A 24,774-nucleotide genomic window follows, 5' to 3' on the forward strand; every position below is an offset into this window, starting at 1 on the left:
CATCCCCATATTTTTAAAATAATTTTTCACCGTTGCACGCACCTCCACGCGCAGACCACGCGCAGGCACGTGCCTGTCACGCTGACGGCGTCAGTATACGCCGTCAGGAATATTCCGTTAACTGTAACGGATTCCGTCAACGGCGTTAGGAGTATTCCGTCGTCTTCTCCAGCGAGGCTCCGGCGCCGTCGTCGGCGCTGGAAAATCGGGAAATCTTTAAATCGTCCTATCTTCTTCGTTTTTCAACCAAATTTCACAAAATTGGTACCAAAATGAAGCTTACAACGAGAGGAACAAGATCATACCACTTTCAAGTGCTAAAATCCACGAAATCTCACCTGGAAAATACCCCCAACTCCGGCCAACCTCGAAACTCGTGATCCCGACGTCCAAAACCTTCAAACGAACCACCCTGAGCCTCCTAAAGACCTCACCAAGCTTCCTACAAGCTTGAAATTCCCAAAAACATAAGAATTTACGTGTGCATGAACAGTACCAAAAATCGGGTATCCCGAGTTCGACGTGAAAACGAAGGTATCCTTACCTGAAATGGGTATGGTTAGATTCCAATGGACCTCACGAGCATGGATATGTACTTTGTTTCTTCGATCTGTGAAGATTCATGGGTTTGTGTGTGTGTCCGTACGTTTGGATGGAAAATGGGAAGGAAAGGGAGCTCGGGACATGGTGCAGGGATAGGGGAAAGGGTGTGGGGTGTAGGTTAGTGTGTGTGTGGCCTAAAACATGCCAACAAAAACCCAAAAACATACACACAACGAAAAAATCACACTAGGGGCAAAATCGTCTTTTCACTCGTACGTTTTAAAATTTTCAGAACGGGCTGTCACAGCCTACCCACCTTAATAGAATTTCGTTCTTAATTCAAAACAACCATACAACAACCCCTAGTGGTCAAAGAACAACCGAGGATACAAATCCCTCATCCGATCTTCAGTTTCTCACGTAACTTCCTCCACGGAATGATTCCTCCACAAAACTTTCACTAAACTCACCGCCTTGTTCCGCAGAACCTTTTCTTTCCAATCTAGTATCGTCACTGGTTCCTCATCATAAGTCAAATCCGGATTGATTTCCAAGGGTTGAGGAGGTATCACATGAGACGGATCAGCAACATAATGTCGAAGCATAGACACGTGAAAAACGTTATGGACTCTAGCCAACTTAGGAGGCAACTCCAACCTGTAAGCTACCTCACCAACTCGCTCAGTGACCATGTATGGTCCAATGTACCTGGGACTCAATTTACCTTTCTTCCCAAACCGTACAACGCCTCTCCATGGTGAAAGCTTCAAAAATACCCAATCGCCAACCTCATACACTCTGTCAGTAGCATGCCGATCTGCTAAACTCTTCTGCCTGTCCTGGGCTACCTTCAGGTTAGATTTAATTACCTTAACATTTTGAGTAGTCTCCTCAACAATCTCTGGACCCACCAAAACTCTTTCTCCGACCTCCGACCAACACAACGGTGTGCGACAAGATCTGCCATACAATGCCTCAAATGGTGCCATGCCGATACTCGAATGAAAGCTGTTGTTGTAGGCAAATTCCATTAAATCCAACCGCTTGTGCCAAACATCACCAAACTGTAGCACCGAAACTCGCAACATATCCTCCAAAGTCTGAATGTTTCTCTCTGACTGTCCGTCCGTCTGAGGATGATACGCCGTACTATAAAGTAGTCTCGTACCCAAAGCTTCCTGAAATGCCACCCAAAACTTAGAGGTAAATCGTGGATCACGATCCGAGACAATACTCACAGGGACACCATGGTATTTTACAATCTTCGAGGTAAATAACTCCGCTAATCGGCCCAAGGAATACTTCTCCCTCACTGGAATAAAATGTGCTGACTTAGTAAGCCGATCAACAATCATGCAAATGCCGTCAAAACCATTATGTGTACGCGGAAGCTTGTACACAAAATCCATAGTAATATTTTCCCATTTCCACTCTGGAACGGGAAGCGGCTGCAACAACCCAAATGGCTTCTTCCTTTCCGCCTTAACTTGCTAACAAACAGCACACCTACTCACATACTCAGCTATTTCCCTCTTCATACCCGGCCAATAATAAAATGGTCGAATGGTATGATACATTTTAGTAGATCCAGGATGCATGGCATAAGCCGAGATATGTGCTTTATCAAGAATTGCTTTCTTTAAATCCAAATTATTAGGCACAAACATCCTACCTTCCTGCATCAGCATGTCATTCGACTCACGAACTCTGAGGTCTCTCCTCCTTCCCCGATCTCGAGCTTGGATCAATTCTTGAGTTTCTCTATCAGCTACCTGAGCTTCAAGCACCCGATCGACCAAAATTGGCCTAACTTGAAAATTAGCAAGTAAAGCCACATCTCGAACTTCTGCTTCCAACCTCACTCCCGTAGAACGTAAGTCTGCCAGAAGAGGAATACGACTCGCATACAACGCATTGATACGGCCCTGAGACTTCCTGCTAAGTGCATCAGCCACTACATTTGCACGACCAGGGAGATAATCAATCGTGCAGTCATAATCACTGAGCAATTTCATCCACCTCTGCTGACGAAGATTAAGATCTTTCTGCGTAAAGAGATACTGAAGACTCTTATGATCTGTAAAGATTTTACATTTCTCTCCATAAATGTAGTGTCTCCACAACTTCAACGCAAAAATAATGACAGTTAACTCCAAATCATGTGTAGGGTAATTCAACTCATGGGGTTTCAATTGTCGTGAAGCATAAGCAATCACCCTACCATGCTGCATCAACACACATCCCAGACCATTCAAAGAAGCATCACTATAAACCTCGAAATCACCACTATCGTCTAGGAGTGCCAAAACAGGTGCATGAGTGAGACAATACTTCAACTGCTGGAAACTCTGCTCACATTTATCATCCCACTCAAATTTAACGTCTTTCCTCATTAACCTCGTCAGTGGTAGAGCAATCACAGAAAAATCCTTAACAAACCATCGATAATACCCTGCTAAACCAAGGAAGCTCCTCACTTTAGTGACGGTTCGCGGTTGTTCCCATTTCTCCACAGCTGCGACCTTCTGAGGATCCACCAAAATACCCTGAGCTGAAATGATGTGCCCCAAAAACGCGACTTGGTCTAACCAAAACTGACACTTGCTAAACTTAGCATACAATTGGTGCTCCCTCAACCTTTTCAACACCAAAGTAAGATGTCGAACATGCTCTGCTTTCGATTTAGAGTACACCAGAATGTCGTCGATAAAAACAATAACAAACCTATCCAAATATGGCTGGAACACCTGGTTCATCAAATCCATAAAATCAGCTGGTGCATTCGTCAAACCAAATGGCATAACCAGAAACTCGTAATGACCATAACGAGTCCTAAACGCCGTCTTAGAAACGTCATCCCTACTAATCTTCAGCTGATAATATCCAGATCTCAAATCAATCTTGGAGAATACACAAGCACCTCGAAGCTGATCAAACAAATCATCAATATGCGGCAACGGATAACGGTTTTTAATCGTCACCCGATTCAATTGCCTGTAATCAATACATAGCCTCAAAGTTCCGTCTTTCTTCCTCACAAACAAAACTGGAGCTCTCCAAGGTGAAGTACTAGGCTAAATGAAACCCTTATCCACTTATTCCTGCAACTGAACCTTCAATTCCCTCAACTCAGCGGGAACCATATGATAAGGAGTCAAGGAAATAGGATTAGTACCTGGAAGCAACTCAATAGTGAACTCCATGTCTCGGTCTGGTGGTAGACCAGGTAATTCATCAGGGAAAACATCGGGAAAATGTCTGACTACCCTCACATCCTCTACTCTACAAGGAACAGCCTCATCCAACACCACATGAGCTAAGTACCCCAGGCAACCTTTAGACAACAACCTTTTCGCTCGCAAGGCCGAAATAATGCCATGTCTCACCCCACTCTGCTCGCCCACAAAAGTAACCACAGGTAGTCCAGGACGATGGAACGTAACTATTTTCCCATAACAATCAATATTGGCACGATTGAAATGCAACCAATATGTGCCCAGAATCACATCAAAGTCAACAATGTCTAACGGGATAAGATCAGCTGGCATAACAACATCCTCCACTATCACTGGACATCCTGGGTACACACGATCTATAATACATCTCTCCCCTCTAGGCATAGCGAACTCTAAATTATACCCTAAATGTGTGGGGCGAGGTTGCGTCACTTGAGCAAATGTATGAGAAATCACATAATGTGTAGCACCACAATCAATTAATACTCTAGCATAATAACCAAGGATGTTTAACGTACCCATGATCAAATCTGGATTGTTCTGAGCATCCTGTAGAGAAATATTATGAATACGCCCCTGGGTCTACTGTCGTCCACCTCGACCTCTGCTCATTTGGCCACCACGACTCTGAATGCCACACCCCTGACTGGGCTGACCAGACTGTCTCGAAGACCCCGCACTACTCGTAGCAATCTCCCCCTGCTGAATCTGTCTTACCTGAAACCACTGAGAACCGCCTGCTGGAGCTGGAGGATACGGCGTATAGCCGCCAGAATACGAAGGATAACCACCCTGGGAATATGGGTCCTAGGGATACTGATACTGTCTCGGGGCATAAGGAACAGCATCGCCCTGATAGTAGTAGGCACCACCTCGACCTGTCTGCCCATGACTACCCGGACCCTGAATCTGCTGAATCGGTACAGGTGGTGGTAAGAAAGTCTGCTGCGGCTTCTGCTGCTGACTCTGGGGACAATTTGTAGCCCGATGTCCCATCTGCCCACAAGTAAAGCAACCACTGCTACCTCGCCTACACTCACCAAAATGTCGATTATTACACCTGCGACAAACTGGGGCCCTACCTCTACCAGCATCACCCTGTCTCTGGCCTCTAGCACCATCAGCAAACCTACCTCCACGTCTCTGACCAGTGGCGCTAAAACCCCCGCTAGAAGAGCTAGAACTAGTGCCACCCCTTTTGAAGTTCTGTGTCCTACGAGGTCCGAGCGACGCCTGACCTTTACCTTTATCATCCTTCCTCTGATTACCATCTTTCTCTTCCTCCTCACTCTCGCTCGGCATATTTTCTGAATCATCAATTCTCAGCAGAATCTCATAAAACTCCTGGTAGGTATCACAGTGGGTAGTGGTCGCCATCGAACGCCACTTCTTCTTAGTGCCTAAACGGAAACAACGAAGCATCTCCGCTGGATTGCCAGCAACATCTGGGTGATAGCGAGACAAATCAGTAAACCTCCGATAGTACTCATTCGCTATCAACTTCCCCTGTCTCAGCTCAGTGAATTCCTGCTTTTTGCGGTCAATATACTCAGGAGGCACAAACCTTCTCTTAAACAACTATCGGAAAACATCCCAATCAATCTTCTTAGCTGGAGTCAAACGACGAAGTTCCTGCTCCCACCAGGACGCAGACTCCTTACCCAAAAACCACGATGTCGTCTCAACCCACTTCTCGACATGGAGATTCCCCTGACTGTGCAAAACACGAAAAGTCTTCTCAATATGCTCTAACCATCGCTCTGCACCCTCATGACCCTCGTTGCCTTCAAACTTATCCAACTTCAAATTATACATAGTCTCCAGATGAGTCCTCTAGGGAGGGCGGATCACCGACTGAATAGTTGTAGCAATAGCTTCCCCCAGCTGAGCAATATCGGGGAAACTAGCCTCAGCAGAGCGACGTGGTTCCCGACGAGGCGGCATAATTCTGACAGAAGACACCAAAACCATTAGAATACTCATAAAAACACAAGACTGCCAAACCTAGGCTCTGATACCAAACTGACACACCCCGACCGAGATCAGGGCATGCTGGCCGTCACGTGGAAGTGACGTAACCATGTGCACAGTGCAGAAGCTAATAAAATAATAATATAAATAGTACGAATAAATAAAAACTAGTCTTACGTCAAGTAATAACAACAAGTGCAAGCGTAAGTGTGACACTAAGTTCAGAGCATAAAGCCTAAAGCAGTCCAGGAGAAAACGACGCAACAAAAGTACACCCGAAGGTGGTCCTACACTGGTGATCGTCTGTCAGATATGCCGGGAAAATCCTCAGGGAAACCACCAAACGTGCTAGCCAACTAGAACCTGGAGGGGCGCAAAACAAAAGTGTGAGTGGGCAAAAACAAAGCTTTTCGAAAACCATTTAATAAATAAGTTCTAACCCCTCGCCGTAAAACCTGTATACTTCCCAGAAAATAGAATATATATATATATATATATATATATATATATATCATGCTCAAGAATATCCTATGCCAAAACCTCAAAATAAAATGCAAGTGCTCAGGTAAAATCATATCAAGGTCATATAATCTGTCAGCCGGAGTCACCTAACGTGACCTGTACGGCTGAATCTAGAGCTCAAATCTCAATCTCACTAACTAGACCTGCACACGAGTCGGAACCACCTAAAGTGGTGTGTACGACAGGACTGGGTGTAATATATAGATACGCTCAAGTGAAGGCTGTACGAATAATCGCGGGTCACCTACGAGTCGGAACCACCTAAAGTGGTCTGTACGACAGGACTGTGCACCTAACTTGGATCCAAGCTGAGCGTGTGGTGCGGGAGGTGAACATCACGTGAAGGACTGTGCCTAACTCTGGGCGGGAGCACTAACACCGGGGGTGTAGGTTATGAGCTTTCTATGCATCTCAAATCACTACTGAATGTAAACATAAATCACAACTCACCTGGCACTTACATGTGCGTCCGCAGCACCAAACATGCATATTTATAAACAATTAACAATGCATAAATAACGACAAAACTATATGCATGGCATATCACGAATAAACGTTCTAAATAAATTTCTGGGAAAATATAAGTATATAGGTATATACGGAAAACCAAAAGCCCACTCACTGGTAAGTGGAAGGGTCGTAACCCCCCTGCCTCGAGTGACCACGCTCGTTCTCGGGATAGGATTCACCTATATGCAAAACAACTACAAAAACGCTAATTTTAAAGCACATAACCAAACTCAAGAAATAACTTCTCATACAATGCTCAAATGGGGTGTATGAATACACCAACGTGATGTACTCAACCTCAGGAACATCCCCATATTTTTAAAATAATTTTTCACCGTCACACGCGCCCCCACGCGCCGGCCAAGGCACGGCCACACGCAGGCACGTGCCTGGCACGCTGACGGCGTCAGTTAACGCCGTCAGGAATATTCCGTTAACTGTAACGGATTCCATCAACGGCGTTAGGAATATTTCGTCCAAACTGACGGAATATTCCGTCGTCTTCTCCGGCGAGGCTCCGGCGCCGGAAAATCGAGAAATCTTTAAATCGTCCTATCTTCTTCGTTTTTCAACCAAATTTCACAAAATTGGTACCAAAATGAAGCTTACAACAAGAGGAACAAGATCATACCACTTTCAAGTGCTAAAATCCACGAAATCTCACCGGCCAACCTCGAAACTCGTGATTCCGACGTCCAAAACCTTCAAATGAACCACCCCGAGCCTCCTAAGGACCTCACCAAGCTTCCTACAAGCTTGAAATTCCCAAAAACATAAGAATTTACGTGTGCATGAACAGTACCAAAAATTGGGTATCCCAAGTTCGACGTGAAAACGAAGGTATCCTCACCTGAAATGGGTATGGTTAGACTCCAATGGACCTCACGAGCATAGATATGTACTTTGTTTCTTCGATCTGTGAAGATTCATGGGTTTGTGTGTGTGTCCGTACGTTTGGATGGAAAATGGGAAGGAAATGGAGCTCGGGACAGGGTGCAGGGATAGGGGAAAGGGTGTGGGGTGTAGGTTAGTGTGTGTGTGGCCCAAAACATGCCAACAAAAACCCAAAAACATACACAAAACGAAAGAATCACACTAGGGGCAAAATCGTCTTTTCACGCGTACGTTTTAAAATTTTCGGAACGAGCTGTCACATGCTATATGTTTTTAATGTAGGACATGAGAACTTGTTTTGAGCATAAAGTAATCAAACGGTGGAATTTTTAAGTGATTCTAATTGAAGCGGGTTCGTGAATTTGTCAAGAAGGTTGTGTCAAAATTTCCTAAATTTATCTTGAAGCATCTGGTCGTGGCGAATTAATTTATGCTCAGCACGCTGTGCTGATAGATTGGGCTGCAGAGCTTATTTGCGACTTTTGGGCTGGAAGATGATTGATTTTGGACTTGGGCTCTTCTTGGAACTTGAAGTGAAGGTCCTTATCTTTAATTTGAGTTATTTTAGGCCTGTTTTGGAGCCCTAAAGGTCCAGAAACGTGTCTATCCCTTTGCTGGGCATATTTCATAGTCAAAATAGGAATGTAATTTCTAGTTATATTTTTATTATTTTATTTCCTAGTTTTTAGAAAACCTTTTCTACGAGGGTTTTAAATTGGAGTAGTATAAATAAGGCTTTTTAGCCATTAGGATTTTGGGGGGAGAACGCACGCATTATTTGCGAGAACTTCAGACTTTTTACCTACAAGGTGTTTTCATTTTTTTTTCTAGTTAATATATTTTCTTTAGGTTTTATTATGATTGTTCATAATATGTGATTTTATTAATTTGTTTATGATTTTATTAAGCCTTAGCATGAATATGTGATTTTATTAATTTGCTTATGAATTGATGCACACTTGCTTTGAATTATTAATCACCGTGATTAATCTATCTAATTGTCTTAGTGATTCACGACCATTAGGGTTTTTAGACAAATAATTTGATGCAATTTCTGTTGGAATATCACCTTGAAATTAATTGAAGATGGCTTCTTGTGATTAGTAATTGTAAGTTCACTTAAGTCGAACATCACGTTCTTAAGGGTCGCATGGTTTTCAAAGGGTTTTCACAAAGCTTAATGAGTCTTGCATGTTTATATTTGATATGATCATCACAGACGGGTTGGATGTTGGATATCTATTTTCGCTTGAACATCACGAGGAAAATATGTATTTGGAAAGCCTAACCTTCAAAGCTTGTATGTAGAAATTCATAAGTAATTAGTAAAATTGCATATGATTGTTAAAGGGACTATGGAACCCTAGGCTTTTACAATTTGGTTTTCAAAACGTTTTCCTTTGTTTTCTTTACTTTGCTAATTTCTTTAACCTTTTTAATTAATTTTTTTTTTTATTATTTTAAATTTCAAAATCAACCTTTGCGAAACTTTGTTCTAAATAATTAGCTAAGGATTAGTATAAATATAAATTATTCATTCAATCCCTATAAAAAATACCTTACTTGAGTTGCTATACTACAACCAGTGGCAAAGCTACATAAGGATAAGGGGTGGCTGTCGCCCCTCCACTCGTCAGAAAACAAGCCCAGGAGCTCCCCTTTGGTTCGGCCGGAAACTGGAAAGTATGGAGGTTTTCTGGCATTTGCTGCTGTGCAGCGCCCCCTGCACGCAGCAGGGTTTGTTTTTATCAAAAACAAAAAAAAAATCTATTTATTAAATAAAACAACAGTGTTTTACAACTTCATTAATATATATATATATATATATATAGAGAAATTCACTAGTCCCTGTTAGCCATTACCCTATTCAATTTCCTATTTCTCCCACTTTACCAAACACGACAAATCCCTCAATTCCCAGCTTCCATTTCAATCACCACCCAGCCATCATGCCATCCTTCCCAATTTTAGGTAAATTTTTTATTTTCTAAATTTATATTATTTCAAACCTTATTTAATTATTTAATACGAATTTTTGTTTGATTAGTATAAAATCATAGGATAATACATTAATATGGTTATTGATTATTGATATGAATTCTATTGTTATTGATGGGAATAAAATTATTGTTTAGGGTAAAAATTGAATTCTTGATTATTTATTGATTAGTTGAATTATTGAATAATATATACGATTATTCATATTGATTAGTTGAATTGAATTTTTGTTTATGAATAATTTGTATGATTATTAGTATTGCTTAATTGAATTGTTGGTTTGATTAGTTATTAGTCACATAAGTATAGTCTAAGAGTCTAAGAGTTTTTATTTATTTATTTCCCTATTATATCATTACGTAATGAAACGATACTATAAGAAACAGTGCTTAAATCCTCCTTCATATATTCCGAGTAGTCCTCTTTCTCCTTCAAATATTCCAAGTAGTCCTCGAATATTCAGGGTAGTTCACAACAAAGTGAGGCCACTAAGTTGGATGAATTATTGGCTAATCTTTTTGCAGACCTTGGACATAGACATCGAATGATTGCTTATCCACCTAATTATCACGAAGCAATTCGTAGACACTATCTCCAAAATGATCAATGTCAACCTAAAGATCACATCATGCCAAGACAAGCTAACAACAATTGCTATTTTATCACCGGCTAGAAGATCAATGGTTGAGTGATAGCATGATTGTTTACATTGAGATATATGTATTTACTTTTAGTGATAATGAGCCTATTATGTGACATCTTCATGATATGAAACCTCACCAGCAATAATTGTAATTTGTTTGTTTTGATAAATTGTGGAAGACATTACTATATAAAAGGATTTGGTTGTTGCCATTTTTTTTAACCTTGCACTCTTTTAAGTTCGCCCCTTCCCTCGGCAATTCCTGGCTTCGCCACTGACTACGACAATCTTGTTCTCTGGCAAGTATTTTTAAATGTTTTTATCTCTACTTTTGTAGGTGATAAAAACCCTATCAAGAACCTTCCTTATGCTTACAGAGCCTTTTGCTTTTGGTTAATTGGTCCCCTCCTCCCCTGCCTTGTTCCTAGAGATCAACCTAGAATTTCCCCAGCAAAAAGAAAACGAAAAACAAAAAACAAAAAACATGGCAAGGGTTTGTGTATTGCTTGTGGTGGTGGTGGTTGGAGTTCGGTGAGGAGACGAAGGGGTAGCGGACGGTAAGGTGTGGTGGTGGTCACCAGAGTTGCGTGAGGGATTTGGGTGGCTGCTATGTTCTCAGTCTTTTATCACGTACCAAATAATTAGAAGAGATAGACCCACAAATCGCCAGGTGAGTACAAATTTATCCCCTAAAGAAATGGACGAAGTTGCATTTTAATTGGCAACTAAGAGGAAACAATGCAACTTGCATTAGTTTTCAAATAGTATGGGTACCAAGTTTCGATGGTCAATATTCGAAAGTCACGTGCATGGACTAGATCTATCGCTATATAACGTTTTGGTTGAATAATATAATACCATGCAAAATGAAATGTATGCATAATATTTTATTATTAAACTGAAACTCTGTGAAAAAAATAAACACGTCTATCATAGCAACTCGGGTTATAAGGTAGAACATATTTCAGATTTAATGAATCACGAGGCCGAATTTGTCAAGTCTACGTTATGCATGGACCACAAGTCCTTGGCATTTTCTAACTATTGAATTTTGATTCCTCGTGTAGAAAAATAAATAGGGTAAATTACACAAAATTACTTTAATTATGAATCGAACTATAATCTCATACATCATTTTTTAAACATTGCAATATTTTATTTTAACTTATGAATTCTAGCAATGTCAAATATCAGTTAAATTTTATATCAATTTGATTGTTAAACGATGACATAGGAGAAACGGGACCCACTCATTCTCCCCATTGAAATAAAAAACTAATTAATTATTATTATTTTTTTTAACAATATTAATTAAAAAAAAACTATCTTCCTCACTCTCCCTGCTCTCACTTGTCTCGCTCTCTCACGCTCTCTGCTCTCACTTGCAGAGAAACAATGGCAGCCATGGCCGAGTCTCCCGACTCATCCTCGAGAACCTCGACCTCTCCTATCATTCAACCGAGTATCCCGACTCATCCTCAAGAACCTTGACCTCCGCGGCCTTGTCACCAACCCAACGTTCCCATCCCAAAACCATCACCTCATTCTTTCCCTCTTACTCTCTCTACTCACACTCCAAACCCCTCATCCACACCAAAACCTCCTGCCCCCGCCTCCACAACCTCCACCAAGTCATCTGCCCGTCCACCGGCGCCCACATCAGACTTGTGCATCGTTGCCCACATCAGATCCCAATTTCTCATCAACACAAACTTGGAGAGAGAAAGGGGCATCACCATCAAGCTCCAAATTGCCGAACATGGTTGATTCAAAGTGTCGGATTTGGGCTGATTCAAAAAGGTCGAGTCTGAGCTTCGTAAAAAAGGGGTCTGGCTTACCATCAGGCTCCCGATTCGTTGAAAACGGCCCTACAAACAAGGTTGATTCAAAGAAATCGGGTCTGGCCTTCGTAAAAAAAGGGGTTCGAGTGGGCAGGTAGGTGGACGTTATGGGAATGCTAACGAGGGCAGATGAATGCGAGATTGCAGCTTTGTGGTTGGTTGCAGGCGAGACAAAGGTGCGGCGGAGATGGTTGGTTGCAGGCGGAGATGCAGGTTATTGTTGATTGTTGCTGTTTTGCGGGAATTGAAGTAGCCCAGGAAGAAGGAAAGAAAGACGAAAAAAGGAGACAAGTGAGAGTAGAGAGAGTGGGTCAGTGAGGAAGAGAGTTTTTTTTTTAATTAATTTTAATTGTTAAATAAAAAATTAATAAATTGATAAAAACTAATTAATTTTTATTTCAGTTAGGGAAAGAGTGAGCCCCGCTCCTAACATGTCATCATTTAACAATTAAATTGATAGAAAATTTAACAAAGGATGTCTGACATTGCAATGAATTCATAAGTTAAGGTATGACATTGCAATGTTTAAAACATGAGGTATAAAATCATAGTTCGACCCATAGTTAATGTAGTTTTATGTAATTTATTCTAGAAAATAATATAGAGGGATGATGGATCTCCCAAGTTTCCAAATGGAATATGTCTAACTTGCATTAACTCATGCAATCAAGAAACAAGTAAAATAGGGCTAATTAAGAATGATAATTGCTTCTACTTAATAGGACTGGGGTTTTTAATATCAATCCAATATGTATATATACTTGTTCTTGTTCTCTCCCTATCACTAGCTAGTTCCCATTGCATGAGCTGCTCGACATTGGTCGATCTTATTTACCTATGAGAGAAGTTTTTTAGTGTGCTGAGAATACAGTTTAATAAGATGATTTGTCAATCTTTTTTATTAGGTTTTAACCAATTGTATCATTATATTTAATGTACCGAGCTGTATTTTCTGCATACTAAAAAATCTCTCCACTTATTGAGCATGTGCTGGACTCGCAAATCGACGTGTAGGGCACGCAAGAGATATATAAAAAATAGATAAAGGCGTTGAGGGTTTCAACCTAACAGTCGTTGAGGGTTTCAACCTAGCTACGGTATTCAATACGTGCGTTTGGTTGTTGATGATAAACTTGTCGTTGAGAATATCAAATCCAGTCGAGAAAGAGAAAGACCTTGTAGGCGCTCACCCTCTAGCTATATAAACATTGCTTACATTGTCCAAATTATTAGAGAGAAAGAAAGAGAGAGAGAGAGAGAGAGAGAGAGAGAGAGAGAATGGAAGATGATAAAGGTTACAGAGCTCACGTGTTGGTAGTTCCTTATCCTGCTCAAGGTCATATAAACCCATTTCTCCAGTTCTCCAAGCGCGTTGCCTCCAAGGGCATCAAAGTGACTCTAGCCAACACCATCTTCATCGCCAACTCTTTGCAGCCCAAATCATCCGGCTCCGTCCACTTCGAGACCATCTCCGACGGCTACGATGAAGGCGGCTTTGCCCGAGCTGAGAGCATCGACGAATATCTATCCCGGATGGAAGCCGTGGGATCCAAATCCCTAGCCGAGCTCATTACAAAGCACCAAAACTCACCCCACCCTATAAATTGCATTGTTTACGATCCCTTTTTACCTTGGGCTTTGGAAGTAGCCAAACAATTTGGTGTACTTGCCGGTGCCTTTTTTACTCAAACATGCACGGTCAATTACATTTACTATCTCCAGCATCGTGGGAAACTGACGGTTTCTTCTATTCCGGGCTTGCATATGCTCGAGCCCCAAGACTTGCCGTCCTTCATTTCTGTCCCGGGCTCCTATCCCGCTTACTTTGAGATGGTGTTGAACCAGTTTTTAAACACCCACAAAGCTGATTTCATTTTTGCCAATACCTTCTACAAGTTAGAGCAAGAGGTACGTACGTCTATGTTTAATTAACTAATTATTAGTAAATATATAATTGAGTTTCTTGGTTTTGGTAAGTCCAAATGGAGTGGAATATTATAGATTATCTTTGTATTAAATATTAATTGAGTAATGTTATTTAGATGGAAACACTTGCTCATGCATGCGAGTCCTATGCAGTAGTGGTTTTGTGCAGGTGCAAAAGTTGCCCTTGCACGTAAGGCCTTCAATTTTAAGGGCCTAAAAAGATATCTTCTACGCGTGTACCAACTTGATTTGTGGCAAAAAAAAAATGTCATCTTTGAGAATTTTTTTAGGTTCTGCATGTAAATAAAAGAAATATGAGCTTCATATGTAGGTAATTACATGATTCCAACAATATTATTTTTTTCGTACGAGTTATGTCTATTATTTTTTTAATATGGTAAATTAATTTATATGCGTTACTATTATTATGATACAAGAAAGGTAAAATTAATATCCATATGGATTTAATCGCTCATCATAATTAGGATGAGTAATAACATATGTTGACAAAATTAGAATTTTATGGCATAAGTTGTAAATGTGTTGTAATAATTGGTTATAAATGTCCACGTGGCAGGCTATTTGAAATTGGAGTTTTATTTGAATTTTTAAAATTAAGTGGGTTTTTATTTAAAAAATAAGAATTTAAAGAGAGGAAAACTAATGAAAATGACTTAAAGATTTTGAGTTTTAACAATAAAAATAAAATAAAATGTAAAATGAATTGTACCATAATTAACTTTTTAAATAAAAAAAATATGATTTTTCGTTAAAATAATTTTTTTTTTTTTTGGGATATCTAAAGAATCTATTGATTAACGAATATGCAATAATTACGCAAGTACAGGTGGTGGACTCCATGTCAAAAGATTGTTCAAATTTGTTGACAATAGGGCCGACAATCCCGTCTACTTACTTGGACAACAGCATCAAAGACGACAAGGATTACGGGCTTCATCTTTTCAAGTCCGACTCGACCTGCACCGACTGGCTCAACACGAAGCCAGCAGGCTCGGTTGTATACGTGGCGTTTGGTAGCATGGCCAATCTTAGTGACAAGCAGATGGAGGAGCTAGCATTTGGGCTGAAGGAAAGCGGCGTCCACTTCTTGTGGGTGGTTAGGGCTTCGGAGGAGGCAAAACTTCCCTCCAAGTTTGTCCAAGAGACAAGTAACGGCGGTAAAGGGTTGGTGGTAAAATGGAGCCCTCAGTTGGAGGTGCTGTCGCATGCGGCGGTGGGGTGTTTTTTCACACACGGCGGGTGGAATTCGACGATCGAGGCATTAAGCTTGGGAGTGCCAATGATTGCAATGCCGCAGTGGACCGACCAGCCCACTAATTCCAAGTTAGTTGAGGCTGTTTGGAAGGTTGGTGTTAGAGTGAAGGCTTATCATCGCGATCTTTACGATCAGATTAACGATCACGATGATGAGAACGCTAATGGGATGGTAGGAAGAGAAGAGATTAAGCGCTGCATTAGGAAAGTGATGGGAGATGACAAGGCTGGGAATGAAATGAAAAAGAATGCCAAGAAATGGAGGGAGTTGGCGATCGAGGCTGTGAGCGACGGTGGCACTTCGGATAACAACATCCAACAATTCGTGTCCAAATTGACAGCCACAGCTTAATTATTACTTAGTATTAAATCATCGTTGTTGCATTCTAATGTCTATTTGTCTTCTTCTCACATGCACTTGAGAAGTTTTATGTTTTATTTGTTCGACGAGTTTAGCGTTGATTTATTATGTGGTTTAACTAAACCCACAATTTGTTGTAGGAAAAATAAAAGATGTGCCAAGTATTTCAGTCATTATATATGAATAAGTTTTCTGAATAATATAAGTTATTTCAATCATTATATATGAACAAATTGTCTTCTTCTCACATTAAGAAAATAAATTATTAGTTAAATTAAACGACACATTAAATCAACGTTAAATTCGTCGAACAAATAAAATATAAAACTTCTCACTTTTATTATGCACGTGAGAAGAAGACAAATATACATTAAAATTCAACAACTGAATGCCTAATTATTTCAGTCACTATATATGAATAAGTTGAGTTTTGCGTTGAAAAATAAAAGCTGTTGCCAAGCATTTCAGTCACTATATATGAATAAGTTTTCTGAATAATATAAATTGTGGTTAAGAAAAGTACGCCGCCGCTTCTGTTCCACTCTTTTGTCTTTTATGTGAGAATTACATATAACTAATTATTTATTTATTCCACCTGAATGCCTAACACTCACGTGTACAAGAGAAAAAGTGCGACTAATCTCGGTAAACTTCTTCTTCTTTCTTTTTTTTTTCTTTTTTTTTTTCATTTAACTTTAGGTTACGTGGCACATAAATGCAATATTAAAATTTCTGTTTGTGTGCTATCCAAGTACATTTTTGCTTTTAATTTGCGCATGTTTAGTATTTAAAACATCGATATAGCTAGATGGAAATATCAGTATGTAAGTTCATAGAAATATGGATAAATACTTCGTATCGATTGTTTTTGACAAAAATTATGAAAATTTGCAATGGAAATATATTAATTCATTTAGATTTAGTCAGAATTAAAGAAAAAAATTTGTAAAAATTCATCAAAAGTTTGAAATCTGCAATGAATTCCGGTAAATTTATGTACATTGGTTTTTTAATATTTTCGTGATATAGGGTGAAATTTGCATTTCACCTCCTCTACTTTTCCGTATCAATCTTTGATTTTTAAGAGATTTCAACGATAATATGGAGAATTTGTTAAGTATTATAAAGAGTGCATGTGATTGGCCAAGCTAGGATTTCAATTGAGAAATTTTTCATTGTGATAGGAACACAAATAATACACCATGTGTTTTAATAGAAATGGTGAAAATTTTTATTTTTTAAGTTATTAACTTTTTAGCATACATATCTCACCATTTCTATAATAACACATGGGATATTATCCCATATACCTATTACGCTGAAAAATCTCTCGGCGGCAGCGGCATGAGAGGAGCTTGGTTGATTGGGTTTGAGTTAATGGAGAGGAGTGAGTGCCAGGTGGAGTGAGAATTAGGCATGCAATATGCTTGGCCGCCGTGGGAATATGACTTGACTTTGACTATATATGTTTTCCTTGCAGAGGTAGATCCCTACAAATAATGCAATCCGCAGAAAAGTAAGTTGTTTTGAATGGACTTGTAAGCACTACTCACTTGATTTCCTCGTCACCTCCAACTAATTATTATTCGCTCTGAAAAGATTTCAACGACTTGAAGCCTTGTAGGGTACGTTATATATATATATATATAGAAATATGAGGGGCACTAAATATGTAAACTAACATTTATCACCGTTTAAGTAGTAGTTTAATAGACACTTAATACTACTGTTTGATGATATTTCTTTTCACTTGTAAGTAAGAGGTTTTAGGTTTGAATCTCGTGGACAGTGAATTTAATACCAAATTAGGTTGCCCATTGTATGGTTTAATCGAACTTCACCTCCCTTTAGTATAAAATATATCGTTGTACTTAAAAAACCCTTAGTGTAAAATATATTGTTGTACTTAAAAAAAAAAAAAAACAGTAGCAGTCCAATCATCAACTTTCATATCGTTTAATTTTCAAAATTTTATTTATAAATTTAGTCTTCATAACATTACTCATATATAATATATATGCACACATATACCAAGTGAGTGGACGTGGTTGTTTAAATCCACTCCACACCTCCCTCCCCTCTTTTTTACCCTTTCCCCCCTCCCCTTCTCTCACAGTTTTTTTTTTTTTTTTTTCTTTTTCTCTTTAGTTTTTTTTTTTTCTCTATGCAAAGATGAAATTTTAAGCGTTCAAATAAGAAAAGAGGAAATGAAAGAGAAAAAAAGTGGATAGAAAATCCTTGTCCACACTGCACAATCCACAATTTTTTCTTCAATTTTACTCGATACCCCCATGTTAACTCGTGTGCAATTACCTTCATTTCATTCTTGTGTTAGTGATTGGTAAGACAACGGAATTAGGAATTCTTTCTAGTTAAGCCTACTTTAACGAATTCGCCACGAATTTAACACAAACAATTTTAAGTTTTAAAGAGTAAAATGATGATTTTTAAATTTTAACGGACAAAGTGAGATCAAAGTTAAATTACAAGAAACGTAGTTAAAAATAAGTCTTCAACTAATTTGAATTTTATTAGTTCGGATACGTAAGCAAAAAAGAATAACCCGCATGATCCACAGATTAAGTTTTCTCCCTTTCCCTTCCGGTTGTAATTCCCTTCATCATCAATATATTCACCTTTCCACAAATACAGAATATCATCTGTTAATTGTAATAGAAGGGGGGATTTTATATTTCTTATATTAAGTAATAAACATATCTCTCTCTCTCTCTCTCTCTTCTCTCTCTCTCACGTCTTTGGTTTAACCAATAGAAGATTCAGAAGCACTTCTCTTCCGTACGGGAGTAGGATTCTCCTCTCACACTCTTCTTTTTCTCTTGTTCTCTATATAAAAATTCAAAACAAGATGTACACGTGGCGTAATTGCAGCCGTTTAAATAGGAGGGGATAGAAGGGAAGAGAGATTAGGAGGAAGATTAGGAGGGAAGAGAATCCTACTCCCTTCCGTACGTATGGAAAACCAAGCCTATAGGATAGGGTTGGGCAGGAAAGGACAAGACATAAGCTAACCAAATCCACCGTTGGCCAATAACTTCAACCATTAAGAATCTGATTCCGGCATAATCAACCTCTCATAACAAAAGTAAGAGTAGGGATATGCAATTATGCATGCTACCATCTTACTCTAAACTCTCTTCTCCTCCTCCTCTTCTGCTGAGTTTGCATCTTCCGACCGACTGCCCAATCTCACAATGTCTTCCACAAGAATTTTCCCATCTGCCACAACACACCAAAAACAATCATCAAAATCAGGAATCAAATCAACGCATACGGAGACCAATGTTAATTAATCGGATGCATTAACACAAGCAGTGGATATTCAGGAGAACAGATGAGCCTAGCACAAGAACCAACACAAATTCACCCACCTTTATCTTTGGAAAGGTTGCCTATCAGTTCTTGGACACCCTCCTTGCCTAAAGTATTCTTCAAGTAGTTCGCAGCAGCTGCAACCTCCTCGGGAGTTACTTTCCCATCAAAATCCCTGCACACACCATTGAAAATATTAACTGCAAGAAGAAAATAAATGCCGATACCATCCTTAAAGCTGCAAGGTGTTTATCACTCAACATGAGTTTAAAATTCAAACCAACAGTTATGGTGATTTCAAAAGTTAACTGTATCAGCTCTTAAACTTATGGTAGCTAATAAATTCAATCGAAGGTTACCCCATCAAAGTTTAAAATTTAAACTCACCAGCCATCATGTTTAGACTAATCCTATTTCTGATTATCCTGCCCATTATCACATGCACATCGCAACCAGTAGGGAGAATCGTTTCAATAAGAATGGGAAGATATTCTTATTTAAGAAGGCAGGGAAGATGTGAAAATACATGCTAAATAATAACACAACAGAGGAAGCAAGATTTAAAATCAACAAATCACCTGTCAAGTAATCGCCAGCGATCACCAATTTGAGCATCTACATCATCAATTTCCTTTTCAAGTTTGTGAAGCAGTGAATCGACCTGAAATACACAAAATAAATGATGATCCATCAAGTAAACAATGGTAAGCATGTTATAAGTAGATAACTTGGAATTGAATATCTAACCTTGTCTACGAGGGCTGATGAAACCCCCTCATCATCACCTTCAGCCTCAGCATTACTGTCATTTTCATCTCGAGCAGCTTTATATGCCTTTAAGGCATCCTTTTCACCATTTGTACCCTCTTTATCCACCACGCTATTGTAAAGTTCAATCTGGAAAGATCAAAGAAATCAACTTAAGCAAACTATCCTTCTGAATTGAACATTACATGATAGTGCATGCTTATATTCTATAGACAGAAAGCTAATAATTAAATGCCATTAAAAGTCATCAATCTGCACATTCTTCAAACAAAAAGGGACAAAAGCAACAAGCAGAAACATAGAAATGACTCAGAACTGGAGGCAATAATTATGATGTATGGTCCTGGTTAACTGCAAGCAGTTATCCTTACAAATGTGTCTGCCGCATATACCGAGCAAGGGAACACAAGCATGCATACCCAAAGATAAATGCCTTCATCTTAAAAGATACCCAATACAAACTAAGAGCAATTAAATGTTTTAAATTACCTCCTTATTGACAAGCCTCAGGAACTCTTCACGCTCTCTACTCACAGACTATTATTCAACAAACAAAAAATAAGAAACTTGTTAAGCTTACAGTGTGGATGATAGTGATTGAATTTTGGTAGAGAAAAATGAAAAGAGAACACAACATAAATATTGAGAGTTATTCAGTCCAGTCCTTACAGATGCAGAAGCCAAAACAGCCAATGCACGACTTATTTCGCAGAGCTTCTCTTGCTTTTCTAGTGTCCTTGCCCTGGCTTGGTCTTGTGCTTCTTTGGCTGTTGGAATAGTCATCTCTTTCAATGCCTTATCCTCTTCCTTGGCCTGAGATTCCTTCATTCTGGCTAGCTCTTCTTCCTCTTTCTCTTCCTCCTCCTGTCACATAATAGTTCAGAAAGCCACTCAGTACAAATAAGGCTCAACAAATTAGAGACAGAAGCGAACTGTTACATCTTAAATTTCTTTCTTCAACAAAAGTTTTCTAGGTCAGATGATAGTCATAACATTTTATTTCAGGAGTTTTTCTTCTGCTTATCATTTGTGTTTTTACTTTTTGATTGCTCGTCCATTTTTTTGGTTCCAGACAACTCCAAACCAAATGCATCAAAACTGGCTTATAAAAATACACGTGCACGCACACACACATATGTTTAGTTCTGGTTACTAAGACACCAATAGCTATTTATAAGACCCTCAAAATAAAAACCAAACTATTTCAACCTTGATCATTTCTTCCTGCATCTCAAGGAACTCCAATTTCCTCCTCCTTTCAGATACAGAGTCTTCAGAGGGCAATGACGTAACACCAACAGTATCCACCACTTCATCTGGCAGAGAAGACAGTGTAGCTCGAACGGCGTCAGCTGGCATCAACCTTCCAGACACAATGAAGGCCCTGCATTACGCACATCAAACAAGAGTGAAGTTAAACTGGCTCCACTATCAAGATATGCATGAACTGTAGGGATTCTGAATGTAAAAGCAATAATCAAGAATTAAACAAAGCCAAAGAGTTTGGTGTGCATTTTGTGGAGCCTAAGGATACCTGGAAAGGATCAAAAGCGAAGATGGCATGGAGTGATTGAGAGACAAATCCAACCAATCACGAAGCTACATGAAGACGTTAATGAATAAATGAGCACCAAGATCAGCTTTGATATATCATAAATCACCAAGCTACATTAACTACTTATGAAACTGAAAAATATAATTCACTCTGAGATTCCCAAAAAGGTAATTGAAGTTTCAACCACCTAATCTGCAAACAAAGAAAGGAGTATCTAGTCTAAGCATAGTATACCTGCTGGCGCATATCTTCCACAGAACGCAAACCAAGCATTCCGCGCTCCCTGCATTCCTCGCGCAGCTCATCTTCTGTAAGGGATTCCACACCTTCTTCTTGAATTAACTTATCATCAGCCTTAATCCTGACCAAAAAAAAAATGTTAATAAACATGAAAACAATACTCAACTCATGTTTAGCAGCATTTTCGATAAGTTCTTTATCTTCATAGAAAGAAATTCTTTGATCAAATTCTCTAAGAAGATAGTATATGCTCTTCTTGAAAAGAAGAATTTGTATTTCTAATGATTAACTAAAGATTTCATTGATGAAATATGAAAAAACATATACAACACAGATGACCAAGCTTGAACCAAGACCTAATCAAGCAGAGCCCAGCATGAGGAGCCTAATAAATAGCTCTAATTTAGTATTCACTTTACTGTTCTTGTTTCTAATGGAGGCTACAACAAAACAAATGTGCATCTAATATGCTAAGATATGCATCTCACCGCTGGAGTCTTTTCCGGAGCATATATCTCAAATATGCATCTGTTCCATAAGGGCTGATATTCATATATTTGCACATACTGACTAACCGAGGCCTGCATGCAACAGAAAACAGAGTCACTAACTTCACTCACAAATGCATCCCCATCACATTCAAACACAAAAACCTTGAGAAATCATGATAAAAGATAACCTGCTGATGTTATCTAGGGTAAGTTCATCATTAAACAACTTGGCGAACCCCAAGATCTCCTCGTTAGAAACACGAGCACCCGTTCTAACCTACACTTAGAAATAGACAGGTTTGCACAAAAGAAATATTGGAGAAAGAAACGTGGAAGGTGGACCATAGACAATGAAAGCCACACCTTGTTTAAAAATTCATCTAGATCTTCTGCAGTTTGCTTAGCTTCTCCACTCCTTGAGTTTTGAACTTCCTTTGCCATTTCTTTGGCCGTGTCTTGAAGGAACTTAGCGTATTCTATTCTTGCCTTTAGCCTCCTTTTCAATGCTTCCTACACATTCAGTAAAAAGTTGAAATCCAACATTCTACAACACAAGGGGAGCAAACAAGCCCCTAAGCATATGTAAATACTTAAGATTGTTTTAAAAACATACTATATGTGAGTACCAAACAAACTATGTGTACATGTATTGAAAACACAAGTTGGTGGGCGAATGGACATGCAGAGACATGACATGGATCATGCAGGCACGCATTGAAGCAAACTCTTGAACTAAAGAAGATATCTCAAGAGGGAGAAATGATATATATATATATATATATATATATATATATATATATAAATGCGAGTCCTAGGAGCAATGACACAGAAGCAGATGCAGAATCCAAGCTAAATCCACTACGAAATATGCAATCTCTACCTCTTCCTTCAATTTGTCTTGAAAAGTTGATGGCAGCATGTTGGGAAACAATTTGAGGAATACTGGCAGCAAAAATTCCATGAAAGGAACAATGATGAAAACCGACAAGGGAACTAGCCTAAAGATGTCAGCTGTTGTGCGGGTGAGCTGTTGTCTCTCCCTTCTAGAGAGAGTCTTGCCGCCAGCAAGCTTTAGCAGCAACCTTGAACATATCCTTATATCGGCACCCAGTAGCTTAATACCCAACCAATAATGCTGCAATGTGGATATAAATTCCTTCTTCCAGTGAACAAGTTTCTTGCCCCAGTCTTCCCTGCATAACCAAACAAGCATGAAAACCGGCATGTGGAAAGATGAAATCGTCTTTGATTAAAAGATGAAATCTTGTTGATTAAAAGAGCTAAGAAATGGGCGGATGTGGGCGTAGCCACACATTCTAGAGCGGACAGCCCACTCGAACCCCATCCCGCAGTTTAGATTAGTTTAAAGAAAAAGCTGACGAATGGAAAATGAAATGAAATAAATATAACCTATCTATTCTAACCTAACCTGCTCATGGAAGCTATAGCCTTCAAAGCAGGGCCAATTCCCAGGATGGTGGCCCAAACTTTCTGCAACATGGGTTTGACAGCCTTGTACTTTTGAGATTCTTGCAACTTCTTCGCCTTGGCGGCTTTTGCAGTGCTCAATCCCTGAACAGCTTGATCGCAGTCCTCCGGAGATGCCTCCTTTCTTTTCTTGGCAGCCAAACGCTCGTTCTCCTCGTCATCACTGGGACTGCCCCCCTCAGTCGGCTTAATGGGCGTCGCCGCCGCTGCAGCTGTGGACGCATTTCGAATCGCCTGCGACATCCACCGATGATGTATCCCCATCGGCGAGATATAGACATACCCCAATCGCCGGAACTCGTCTTTTGCGACGGAAACTTTATCATCATCGTCGTTGTTGCTGCTGCTCTTAAGCGTGAGGATACTGCTGAAACCCTTGGACTCCAATTTCTGAGCGCCATGGGAATGCCCGAACCACTGGAATCCAGTGCTGGAGCGAGACGACGCCGTTACATAGTCGGTGAGGATTCTGTTCCTCCTGAAGATCGCTCTGGAAGCCATTTCTCAATTTCTGCAGTTTCAGATCTCACACATAATCAATTGCAGCACACAACCGAAACAATGTCGTCTCAAGGTTTCTAGAAACCACTCGATTGAAATGAAATTGAAACTATTTACCAAGAAATGCGAATCAAGGAAGCCAAATGAAAACCTCAAACCCTGAAATCATCCTCTTTGACTTTTAGGGTTTAAGGTTTATATATTTATCAATAATAAACAATTTTTTAGAGCAACAAAGTTGACCGTTCCAACTCTTTGGGAATATCCCGGAAAAAAAAAAGAAAAAAGAAAAGAAAAATACGACTTGTTATCCAAGAAAATGACGCCGTCGAAAAACACGATGCATATTTAATAATTTTTTTGATAATATTTCATTTCAAGAAGGGTAGTTAAAAATGGCAGAGGTTCTGAGTTCAGTATGAGGATTCTCCTGACTACGAAATTCAGATCGTTTAAATTTAATCCAACGGTTGTAATTATTATAACTTTTAGATGATATCTTGTTTGGAGCTGTTGAATTAAATTTGAACGACCCAAATTTCGTAGTTAGGAATATTCTCATCCTGAGCTCAAGAGAGGATCCTTTTCCGTTAAAAATAAGTCTAAATTTAGTGGATTAATTGTATGGTTTTCGTGTTAGAACAACATTTTTTGCCATTGACCAAAAGGATATTAAGGAAA

At 39.3% G+C, this 24,774-nt stretch overlaps 2 protein-coding genes and 1 pseudogene across 2 annotated transcripts; 1 reads left to right on the forward strand and 2 right to left on the reverse strand.

Annotated features, from left to right (window-relative positions):
• Positions 1-905: 905 nt before the first annotated feature.
• Positions 906-1,532, reverse strand: LOC148698896 (uncharacterized; annotated as a pseudogene).
• An 11,782-nt stretch (positions 1,533-13,314) lies between these two features.
• Positions 13,315-15,938, forward strand: LOC137748243 (UDP-glycosyltransferase 74F2). The gene is made up of 2 exons (XM_068488362.2): positions 13,315-14,066; positions 14,932-15,938. Exons 1-2 carry the CDS (start codon positions 13,437-13,439, stop codon positions 15,709-15,711), a joined length of 1,410 nt encoding a protein of 469 aa, XP_068344463.2. The 5' UTR covers positions 13,315-13,436; the 3' UTR covers positions 15,712-15,938.
• Positions 15,939-18,741: 2,803 nt separating this feature from the next.
• On the reverse strand, positions 18,742-24,458 carry LOC137748293 (uncharacterized). Its single transcript, XM_068488424.2, has 14 exons — positions 23,534-24,458; positions 22,985-23,297; positions 22,468-22,614; positions 22,293-22,381; positions 22,102-22,194; positions 21,608-21,734; positions 21,353-21,417; positions 21,028-21,202; positions 20,488-20,682; positions 20,308-20,355; positions 19,798-19,947; positions 19,629-19,711; positions 19,110-19,225; positions 18,742-18,957 (listed from the first exon to the last, which is right to left on the reverse strand). Exons 1-14 carry the CDS (start codon positions 24,091-24,093, stop codon positions 18,866-18,868), a joined length of 2,253 nt encoding a protein of 750 aa, XP_068344525.2. The 5' UTR covers positions 24,094-24,458; the 3' UTR covers positions 18,742-18,865.
• Between the last annotated feature and the right edge of the window lie 316 nt (positions 24,459-24,774).

The sequence above is a fragment of the Pyrus communis genome, chromosome 2, assembly GCF_041283825.1.
Source record: "Pyrus communis isolate YQ-2024b chromosome 2, ASM4128382v1, whole genome shotgun sequence".
Classification (NCBI taxonomy): Eukaryota; Viridiplantae; Streptophyta; class Magnoliopsida; order Rosales; family Rosaceae; genus Pyrus; species Pyrus communis.

Bases quoted from the DNA above. Each gene is read 5' to 3' on its own strand.
- LOC137748243 (XM_068488362.2), top strand. From the start codon at position 13,437: ATGGAAGATGATAAAGGTTACAGAGCTCACGTGTTGGTAGTTCCTTAT. The intron at 14,067-14,931 runs GTACGTACGTCT...ACGCAAGTACAG, and splicing joins TCTACAAGTTAGAGCAAGAG to GTGGTGGACTCCATGTCAAA.
- LOC137748293 (XM_068488424.2), bottom strand. From the start codon at position 24,093: ATGGCTTCCAGAGCGATCTTCAGGAGGAACAGAATCCTCACCGACTAT. The intron at 22,615-22,984 runs GTAGAGATTGCA...CTGAATGTGTAG, and splicing joins AAGACAAATTGAAGGAAGAG to GAAGCATTGAAAAGGAGGCT. The intron at 20,683-21,027 runs GTTGAAATAGTT...ATTATGTGACAG, and splicing joins TGCAGGAAGAAATGATCAAG to GAGGAGGAAGAGAAAGAGGA.